Source organism: Gracilinanus agilis, chromosome 3 (genome assembly GCF_016433145.1).
Source record: "Gracilinanus agilis isolate LMUSP501 chromosome 3, AgileGrace, whole genome shotgun sequence".
NCBI classification, from domain to species: Eukaryota; Metazoa; Chordata; class Mammalia; order Didelphimorphia; family Didelphidae; genus Gracilinanus; species Gracilinanus agilis.
The window spans coordinates 603,605,993-603,617,234 of NC_058132.1; the positions used below are offsets into that span (position 1 = coordinate 603,605,993).

The 11,242-nt window shown below is 37.5% G+C and overlaps 1 protein-coding gene across 2 annotated transcripts in view; it reads right to left on the minus strand.

The window, feature by feature from the left end:
- IDH1 (isocitrate dehydrogenase (NADP(+)) 1) overlaps positions 1-11,242 on the minus strand; it is a 28,139-nt gene extending 16,897 nt beyond the window's left edge. The window contains exons 1-4 of one of the 2 annotated variants that reach the window (XM_044670695.1): positions 11,152-11,242; positions 7,030-7,167; positions 2,945-3,236; positions 1,365-1,470 (exon numbers count right to left, since the gene is read on the minus strand). In XM_044670695.1, the coding sequence (XP_044526630.1) occupies positions 1,365-1,470; positions 2,945-3,236; positions 7,030-7,151 (520 nt within the window). In that variant the 5' untranslated portion in view covers positions 7,152-7,167; positions 11,152-11,242. Of the gene's footprint in view, positions 1-1,364; positions 1,471-2,944; positions 3,237-7,029; positions 7,168-10,453; positions 10,886-11,151 lie in introns of those variants that run through there. The other variant, XM_044670696.1, reaches the window with a different exon arrangement.

Consider the following 11,242-nt stretch of genomic DNA (forward strand, 5'->3'; position numbering starts at 1 on the left):
ATGTATGTATATGTATGTATGTCAGTTATTAATAACCATGGACAGAAGATGGAACAGGGTAGGAGGGAATAGATAATCCAGTTTTAGAATCCATTGGGACAGTTGTGACTTCCTACTGCCTCTGTTTGGCTTCTAAAGCCCTACACAAGGTGACTCCATGCTACCTTTCAGTTTACTGGTCATTACTCCTCCCCCTTGGACTGTGACATTTTCCCAAGCAGGCCTTCTTTTTCTTCCTCACCTCTATACCATTTCATCGGTCATCATCCATCCCTGGAATGTACTCTCTCCTTATCTAGGCTTCAGAATTCCTCCTTTCCTTCAAGGTTTGATTCAAGCACCATCTTCTACCTGAAATTTTTCCTGCTTATCCCACCCCTCCCTACCCACTTCTAATGCCCTCCTTCTCTTTCAAATGACTTTTTAATTAATTTCAATAGATTAATAGCATTTTGGGGATATACTAAAATTGTATTTATTGACTTTATATTTATGCTATACATATTATATAAGTATTGAAGGATTATAAAGACTAACAACTTTGAAAAACTTAAGAACTCTGATCGACACAATGACCAACCATGATTCCAAAGGAGTGATGATGAAGCCTGCTACCTACCTCCTGACAGAGGTGATGAACTCCCAGTACAGGATGAGACATATATTTTCAGATATGAGCAACACAAAAAACTTTTTTCTTGATTATGTATATTTATAAAACAAAGGTTTTACTTTTCTATTCATTTTTTTCCAATGGGGGAAGGTAATGAAATAAAATTCAATTTTAATTTGATTAAAAATTCAATTGTTGATTGAAAAGATTAAATTTAATTTTTAAAAGAATGCAAGTTTAAAAGAATGTAAATTCAATGTAAGTAGGAATTGGTTATTCTTTGTACTTGTATCTCTAGTGCCTATAATAATGCTTGGGACACAGAAGTTATATCACATATTGAATTTTTACATAATTGGGATGATACAGTCAAAACTAAACTTAATTTTTAAAACAATCCTTACCTTTTATCTTAGAACCAATACTAAGCATTAGTTCCAAGGTAGAAGAGCAATAAGGGCTAGGCAAGTGGGGTTAAGCCCCTTAACCCTATTTTTTTTTAAAGCAATTACCATGGGGCATCTAGGTAGCACAATGGATAGAGCACCAGTCCTAGAGCCAGAAGAACTTGAGTTCAAATCTGGCCTCAAGACATTCCCAGCTGGGTGACCCTGGTTAAGTCATTTAACCCCAATTACCTAGCCCTTTGCTGTTCTTCTATCTTAGCACTAATAGTAAGACAGAAGGTAAGAGTTTAAAAAAATAAAAAATATATAAGTAACATTACTTTCCATTAAGGTATTATGCCTACCTTCAAAATTATGGATCAAATAAGTCATTGTTTTGCCCCCATCACGAGGTGTATAGCTTATCTCCACTTTTCCAGGCCCAGGGACTACAAAGTCAGTTGCTCTGTACTATTTAAAAGAGAAGACAAGGTCTGAGAAAATTTAATTCAATAAGTCTAAATGAAAATACTATCATTTGTCAATTCTTGAGAAATTAGAATGGAATACAAAATGGATAGGATCTTAAGTCTGATGTCATCATTTTATAGATAAACTGGGATCCAAGCGAGGTGACCTAATCAAAAGTGGTGGCTATACTACAAAGACACCAATAAAGATTTTTTGGTCACTTATACTGAAAAAAACACTATCCAGTATTGTGAAGGGTATGGAGAAGTATTAGATATGGTCCCTACTCCCAAGAAGCTTACAGTCTGTTTAAGAGATAAGATATTGTTGCTGCTCACCCTTTATTTTTGTTTCTTTTTTAAACCCTGACATTTCATCTTAGAATCAATACCGTGTCTTGGTTCCAAGGCAGAAGAGTGGTAAGGGCTAGGTATATGGATTAAGTCATGGATTGCCAAATGTCAGGTGTCATAAGAAATCTGCCATATCTGTTTATTTAGGTGTGAAACAACCTTCTTTGGGGCCTCTTTCTTTGTTAATTTCAGAGATAACAATGAAAAATCAAATGTTGAAAGACTGCCAGTCTGTTAATGACATTGACTAAATACTACCCTACATAGAGTAATTCTGAGTTAACGAATTTTGCAAATATTTGTTCTTATATTTCTCCAGTGGAAAAACTTGAGGCAGAAGAACTTAGCTCAAGTTAATACATTTTTGAATCAGCCTTGATTTTAATCTGCCATTCACCATCTGACTAAGTAAAATGGTCTCCCACATGATTAGGTTATAAGAATGTCCTTCTTCATCTACGAAGATATGGCCTAACTTGTCCTGTGTAGCAATAGAACAGAGTGAAGCTAATCTATTTTACACAGGATCTAAAGTCACGAAGCAGGCCCCTTCAGCACAGCTCTCCACCTAGCCAATTGGTCATTAAGAATTTTTTTTTTTTTGCTGACTGATCTTTAAACCTAATTAAGTCAGCAACCTATGTTATATCAGTCTAAAATTCTGGTTTTGGTTTTATCATTCTCTTTTTTTTAGTATGCGGTCTCTATTTAATTTGGCAATGGGCCCATTCTTGCAGAAAGGACAACAATGAAAGTATTTCTAAGTAGGAAATTATGCCTTAAAAAGAGCTTTTAAAACTGGTGGATAATTTTTACAAGGAGAGAACATTTTAAATTTTTAAATTTTAAATATTAACTTGATAAAAGAAGAAAAGAAAGGAAAAACTATGTGGGGAAAAGCAAGCTGAAAAGCTAAGACTATGTGAATGCTTATGTAAATTCTCTTTTTTTTTCCCCCTCAATTTTCTCCTTCATTCCTATTTAGGAAATTGTGATGGACATAACAGAAAATTTTAAAAAAGAGAAAGGTAAGCAGATATGCTGTACTTAAAAATTTTTTGGTGGGTACTTCTAAAGACAAAGAGACTTGGCAAAAATGTGATTTATTTTAAAGTACTTACTTGATCCCCATAAGCATGACGGCCTATAACGATTGGCTTGACCCACCCATTCACAAGTCGGGGGATGTTTTTACAGATGATGGCTTCCCTGAAGACAGTACCACCCAGGATATTTCGTATTGTACCATTGGGTGATTTCCACATTTGCTTCAATTTGAATTCTTCAACTCTCTTCTCATCAGGGGTGATGGTAGCACACTTGATACCCACATTATATTTCTTAATAGCTTCTGCAGCATCAATGGTGACTTGGTCGTCTGTTTCATCACGATGCTCTATCCCTAAGTCATAGCTTGGAAGAAGGGCAAGGGGAGGAGATGCAAGATAGAAATTTCAGAGGAACCCTTGAATTATTGGTGGTAATTCAATTCAACAAATGTACAACAAGCACTTACAATAATACAAGATATTACTAGGAGCTAGACAAAAGAAAAAAATGAACATAAACAGTACCTGTCTTTTAGGACCTTACATGTGAGGGGGCAGTTCCTACTAAGTAAAATGAAAAAGATATATATTTACTTTGCATTTAGATCTGACTAAGTATGACACCTATTAGGCTGTAATGTCAGTAACCTGAGAAAACCCTAGATTTTGATTAGGCTCTGTAATGGGAAGCAATTAAGGGAATTAAAAAAAGATTTGCTTTTTTTTACCCTGTTTATATACAGACAACAAAAAGAACCTCAGACAAAATAGAAATATGATAATTATTAAATACTTTTGATAATATTTCAATTTTATAGTAGAGAAAAAGGTAAGCCTTATTAGCATTTTTATCTTTAAAGTAGTGAGAATTTTCCATGGGGCAGCAATTGCCAAATGTACAGCTCTCTCAATCAACTAAAGCCCATGACCTTTTCCCTAGTTCTTGAGTAATTTCCCTTTATTCTAGAGATTGCCACGAAGCTTTACTACTGGATTTGTAACTGCCAAGACTTCTGCATATATGTGGAGTGGCACAGCTTGTACTATACCCACCCATTGAATCTTAGGTTTATTTCTCATTTAAAAGCCAATGAGAGGGTATTGTGCTCAAAGTACTGAAAGATGGCAAGGCAAGGCAATTCTTAAGAAGACAAAGATTATAAACTACAGGAGAGCTACCTAAAGTGAAGGAAATCAATACTGAAAACAGATTCACTTTTTTCTTCAAGGAAACAGTTTTGGAATTATTTCTTTGGCCTCTGGCATATTATTCCAGCTTTCACAAATTCCTTTCCTTGAACACCTCAATTGGCCACCTATGTACACAAAAGACACTTCTGAGCCATTTTCCAAAGGAAAATATTTTCAGAACCTTTCAAGGTCCTTCCTAGCTCTAAATCTATGTTTGGTGAATGTTGGACAAGAGTAACAACATATCCGCTTATATTCTTGAGCTGAAAGCAACCTATTTACAATTTTATCTCATGAATTGATGAAATGTATTCTATTTCACTTATGAACATGATAAAAATGACCATTATACCCAAATTAATTTACTTATTTAGTGCCATACCTATCAAACTACCAAGAAACTTTTTTACTGAATTAGAAAAAACTATTTCACTTATGAACCAAAATCATTTAAAATTCTGTCAGACATTTTCATTGTATGTAGAATATCCCTAGAATTCACAGAATAGAATACAGTCTCACCTGAGGCTCTAACCTCCAGCAAGATAGTAGAATTTAATTTCTATTCTTATGTAGAATTTAAGTATGAAATCAGCTGTCAGTTGATCCCCTGAGGTAGTGGCTTTTTAATGACCAAAAAAAAAGTTAGTTTGATAAAAATCTTTAGGTTGGCAAAAATTCCCAGTCTGAACACATTGATCCACTTTACCTTCAGCTCCCTTCTCACTATACACATTTCCTCATACTGTTCTCCATGTCAACTTGGCATAAAACATGGTATTGGGGTCCAAAAAAGAAGGTAGTGAGAATGATCACTTGATAGACAGCCCAATGGTACAATGCTACCCAACACATAGTACAAAAATAGAGGGGAGTCCCTCAAGCATATTGGTCAGATCTTCTTTGGAAGATTTATGGAGCCAGAAGTGGTGCTATAGGGAAGGCTGAAGCTGGAAGATTGCTTGAGCTCAGAAATTCCAAGATGAAGTATGCTTAAAGCCCATTGGGTAGCCATACTAACTTCAGTACCAATAGGATGAGCTCCTGAAAAACCGGGGCTACTAAGATACCTAAGAAAGAGCAATCTGGCTACGTAGGAAACAAACAAACAAAAAAAACCCAAGGTCCTCTGCTAATCGGGGTGGGATTAGGCCCATAAATTGAGGCTGATGTACTTCCAGCCCACATAAGAAGGGGAGACAGCCTCAAAAAATTATTTGAAGAAACAAAATCATCAAGCAAAGGAAAAAATATTTGTATAGCAAATATATTAAGGAGTTCCTCCTGAAATTTCACCAAAAGAGGGTTTATTAACCATCTTTTAAAGCCATTAGTAGTTGTTTTTTAAACAACCTGATGCCCTACATGATTAGCCTGAATCTATGGGCATTTGCTTATTTTCATGGTTACAACAGAAAAATTGTTAGTATCTTACAAAATGGTAGACATAACAGTGTCGACTTGCAGAATCTGAGTAAAACATGCACACAAAGGAAAATCAAATGGGTCCCCAAGAGCCTTTTTTGATTAGTGACTAGATTAAAATCAAATTTAGGACTAATTATCACTTGACTGAAATAATGTTGTTCAAATGCAGTAGTGTTTACTATGCTGTCAGGGGGAAAAAAGATATCTGTTGCTCAACAAATATTTATTAAATGTCTTCTCTGTACCACTCTGGGAACATACAACGTTTAGATAACCCTGGCATTTGCCTTTATGGTCTTATAGTCTAGGAGGGGGAATCAAATAGCCATAATACACAAGCACACAAGACAGGTGCAAAGTGAAGTCCAGGGAGGTCATTATGTTGGGGGCAAGAGAGAGAGGAAGAACAGAAATTAGTGAAGGTTTCATAGAAGTGACAGGATGATCTTTTAAAGAATATACAGGGATTTAAAATGCCGATGAGGGTGAGCAGTGAGCAGGAAGAGACATTCCAGATACAGAGAACAGGTCAAGAGATGGGAAAGTATAGGTTTTAATCTCATTTCTTCATGATGATTTAGGTGGGAGGTTAGACTATATGGCACTGTGCTCAAGATTACTGTCAGTTACAAGATAGTATAAAATAGAAAGGGGGGCAAGAAAGGAAAGTTAAAATAAATTCTACTGGGGGACATGCATGTCAGTTATTGGGGGGGGGAGTTTGGGGAGGGGTGAAGGGGAAAGTAAGAACATGAATCATGTAACCATGGAAAATTTTTCTAAAAAATAATAAAATAAAACGAGAATTTAAAATGGTAAAAAAAAAATTCTACTGGGAATCACAGTGGAGTGACCAAAAAAGCTGCTAATGAAAGACAAAATATCTTTCAAAAATACATTTCAGAGGCAGCTAGGTATCTCAGTGAATAGAGCCAGGCCTGAAGTTGGAAGGACCTGAGTTCAAATCTAGCCTCAGATACTTCTTAGCTGTGTGACCCTGGGCAAGACATTTAACCCCAATTGCCTAGCCCTTACCACTCTTCTGCCTTAGAACCAGTACTTAGTATCAGTTTTAAGTCTGAAGGTAAGGGTTTTAAATGAAAAACATTTGACTTTATTGTTTCATTTGCTGTCTCATTATCCCTTATGAGAATAAAAGAAGCAAAGATTTCCACTGTTCCTTAAACAAGATAAATCATTCTAGCTACAGCTACTTATTTTCAAAAATATCACACATTAACAGAGTTCTAGAAGGAGCTAATAATTGTTTTCCTTTTATGTAATTTCTGAACTATTATACCCATTTTTATAACACAACCAAGAACTCTACAGAGGAGTTTTCCATTCCATGTCAAGGTCACATTTCCAATGATGCTTGAGATCTGTCCCAGCAGGAAAAGTGAAAACAAAAGCAAAACCAAACTTTCCATCAGAATTTTAGACAGCAATCCTAGAAAAGAAACTCTGTCCTAATATTGGAAACATTCAGTTGTACATCCTCTGAGTCAGTCACTCACAGGAAAAAAGTAATTAATTACCTGTGCAGGTCCAAATTCACATATGGGAAAATGAGTTTTTGCTTAATCAGGTCCCAAATGACTCGAGTCATCTCATCTCCTTGCATTTCCACCACAGAACCTCCATTGATTTTTTGGGACATGTTGCCTTTAATATATCTTTAAAAAGAAAATAAGCAATTTTGAGAATAAATTTCATTACAAAATGAACAAAAAAAAGACAAAAACAAATTGTATTTTTTATTCAGAGACCAACTCAAAATGACATTTAAAAAATAAAATTATTAGGGGGCAGCTGGGTAGCTCAGTGGAGTGAGAGTCAGGCCTAGAGACAGGAGGTCCTAGGTTCAAACTCGGCCTCAGCCACTTCCCAGCTGTGTGACCCTGGGCAAGTCACTTGACCTCCATTGCCCACCCTTACCAATCTTCCACCTATGAGACAATACACCGAAGTACAAGGGTCTAAAAAATAAATAAATAAATTTATTGTAAATATAGCATTATTTTGTTGAGCACAGTACAGAACAATAGTGTGCTGGGATTGAAGTAAAGAAGATCTGATTTCAAATCTTGCCTCTAATAATTATTAGATTGTTACATATCTACATATGCATATGTGTATACATTTACACATATATACACACATATACATATTGCTTATGTTTGTAAATGATGTTCCCATCACAGATGAAGTCATAGATATAGACTGTAAAACAAAATCACCATCAAGTTGAAAAGGAATATGTCACTTAAAATAGATCTGAAAAAGTCATCGAACAAGATTTTTATGGTTCTGGGAATCACAGATTTATAGATAGGTCTTTAGAGGTCATCCATTTTATCACTTCCCAGATGAGGAAGCCAACTAAGGTCCAAAGATAAATTATGACTTGCCTAACATTACCCCACAAGGAGCAAAAGGCTCCAAAACCAGTACTGGGTCCACTGTTGCTTTTTGCAAAATTAAGTCAACTCCAGCTCCTACACATACAGAATACATTTCTCAAGTCATCTATTTTCTGGGGAAGTATTTAGATGACTGGCTAGAGAGCCAAACATTCTTATAAGGTTCCAGTGGCCTCAGATCGGGAACCAGAATAAAAATAAGGAACTGAATTAAACAATACAATTAAATAAACCACTAAACAAAGAAATAGATTTCCAGTATAAGATGGTGGGGTGGGAGAAGGGGGAAGTAAGTGTTAAACTTAAAAACTGGTTTTCTTATGAGTTGATTCCAACTGACAATTGTCCACGTGGAATCTTCTACATCTAAAAGTCACTTCTAATAACAACAAGTACTAGCAATATTTTTTAAATTAATTTTTCATTTTTCAGCCATTTTATATGTTCTTTCTTGAAAATTAAAAATATATAAATAGATTACCAACACTCTTACTCAGCATATTTAAAGGACCATGTTCTTTGACCTAATACCTATTGCACAACAATAACCACTTGGCAAATTTTCCTTAGACAAACATAGTTAATAATAGGATAAAATTGCCAGTTATCAGGGTATTTAAGTTCATTGTTTCCTTCTCAGTAAAAATAGTAAGCACTCTCTCTCATATGCTAAGAAAGTAATCTTTCTCCACTCCACTCATGCTAGCTTGAAACATTTCAGATTTCTTTTAAATTTGGTATAGAGGATAGAGAGCTGGTTTCAGTCAGGAAGAACTGGTTTCAAGTTAGGTCTCTAACTTGACTCTGAGACCATGGATAACTAACTTCTTGATGCTCAGTCTAAGCTCTAAGACTATAAATTGCAGAGAAGCTATCTATAGTGATAGAGGGAGCTTCCTCTAACTGGTAAGTATTCTAGATTCTATCCCCTATATTTTATATGACTTTCTCCTCAAACTGGCTACTTTTATTTTATTTTCTATTTCATTTTAATAACAATTTTTTTACATGTTTAAACCCTTAACTTCTGTGTATTGGCTCCTAGGTGGAAGAGTGGTAAGGGTGGGCAATGGGGGTCAAGTGACTTGCCCAGGGTTACACAGCTGGGAAGTGTCTGAGGCTGGATTTGAACCTAGGACCTCCCATCTCTAGGCCTGGCTCTCAATCCACTGAGCTACCCAGCTGCCCCCTAATTATTATTTTTAAAAAAGGGTTAATATCAATGCTAAGTCAAAAAATGGTAAAAGGGCTAGGCAACTGGGGTTAAGTGACTTGCCCAGGATCACACAGCTAGCCAGTATCTGCGGCCAGATTTGAGGACCTCCCATCCCTAAGCTCTATTCACTGAGTCACCTAACAGTTTCTTAAAAAGCTTCTAGCTTCAAATTACTTTATATCTGCTCAGAGAAATAAATAATCCCATTAGAGCAGTCCCTTCCAGAACTTTCCTCCCAGTTTCATATCTCTTCCTCACATCTGGATAAGGAATCTCTTCTAACGCCAACAAACTAGCTTATAAAATCCCTAAGCAGATAAATTCCAATCTTGATTTAAAACAAAAAAATCAACCTGGAATTACAAAGTATTTTTGAGAGAAGAGTCACTATAATTGTTATACCCTCCTTCATGCTGTTTTCAGAAAGGGAAATTTGCAATTTATGCAATCAGTTTGTGCAACTGTCAATGTTTCAGGATAAAAACTCTATTTTATGAAGCAAATTTAGGCAAAAAAGAGACAGGAACTGGACCTGTGATTTGACTGGCATGAGGAATTACTGGTGGAAGAAATTTCTTCTGCCTATACAGATCAGCCTTCTCTTCAATTCCTATTCTGTACTGAGGTACTGGCAGTGAGTGATGAATTGTTCCAGGGTCACATAATTAACAGAGATCAGAAGATGGCTTTGAGGCTAGTTTTCTATTCTTTATATTACTCCTTGCCACTCTCAGGCAAAACAACCGGGGTGGAAAAAATACACTGAAAAAAACTGATTGCTGAGGTCCTCATTTACTTCCATCACAACACCGCCCCGCCCTTCAGCAATCATTACCTAAAGAATTCATAGCCAGAAGATTAGCCACTTTTTTTTTTTCCGTCGCCATTTCTCTACTAAGGCATGGCAAGGGCTTTATCAAATTATTTGAAGTAACAGCCTTCACACCAACGATATCACTGGGTTGGAGGTGTAGCAGGGAGAACTGAAGTTCAGCGGTTAGATGAAGACACCTGGTTTCAAACCTCTCTCTATTATATGTGACCATGGTATCCTCCAGCCGCAAGTTCATCATTTGTAAGATGGGAAGAACTTTGATACTTTAAGAGTAGGGAGGATCAAATAGTTTGATAAAGCCCATCGAAAACCTTTGAAAGTGCAAGCAAGTATAAGGCAACTGAGTCAGCACCTTAGTTCTGGTAGATCCAGATTTATCCTCTAATCCCCCTCCCACCAGCACAAGATTAAAAACAAAATCACCCACTTCTGAGGGGAGAAAGAGCACAAAAACCAAAAAATGAAATAGTAATGAAAAGATTACAGACCAGCTCAAAAGACCCTCGTTAAGATCGAGTTAAGTGTCTAAGTGTGGGTCAGCTAGCTGTAGATCGTTTAAAGTTCAGCTTCATTTGAGGGCAAAGGGCACTTTTGGGTCCCCCGAAGACTTTTCAGTTAAAGGTTGAAGAGCACGATTGTCTTCTTTGTGTATTCTCGTGTCCACGGGCGTGTCCCCGTGCGTATCTGTAAGTAGGGAACGTTCTGGCACTTCGAGGGGTGGGGGGTGAGGGAATGTTGGTCAGAGGTCCAGTGAGCCCCGAATGAGTCCCCCGCGTGCAAATGTCTCCCGTCTGGCCGTAGCTAGTTTTTCTTTGAATTCCTCACACAATGGGCACTTGATATAGTGCCTCGCACATAGTAGGCGCTAAATAAATGCTTGCTTGCCGCCTGCCTGACAGTTGCAAGGAAGAAGTGCTAGGAAAGCGCTGGAACAAGGTCTGATCCCGGACACGCTCGCCCCACCTCCTCCCCTCGCCTCGAGAGCATCAAGACCTTTAAACAGGAGAGGCCCTAGAGCAGAGGGATAAGGCTGGTAGGGGAGGGGGCTGAATTGGAGGGGGAGGGGCGGGATGGCGGCGTGTCGACTTCCCGGCTCCGCCCAGAACAAAGCGAAACCCCCCCCTCTGTCATCACATACAACCCTCCAAGCCGCAGGAAGCCAGTGCCACAACTGACGCCCCGTTACCTGCCGCCGGGCGAGCCCGCAGTCACGACGAAGAGGGCCAAGGAAAGAAAGAGACGATGAGTCAAGAAGCTCGGAGGCTGCAGGGTAAAGC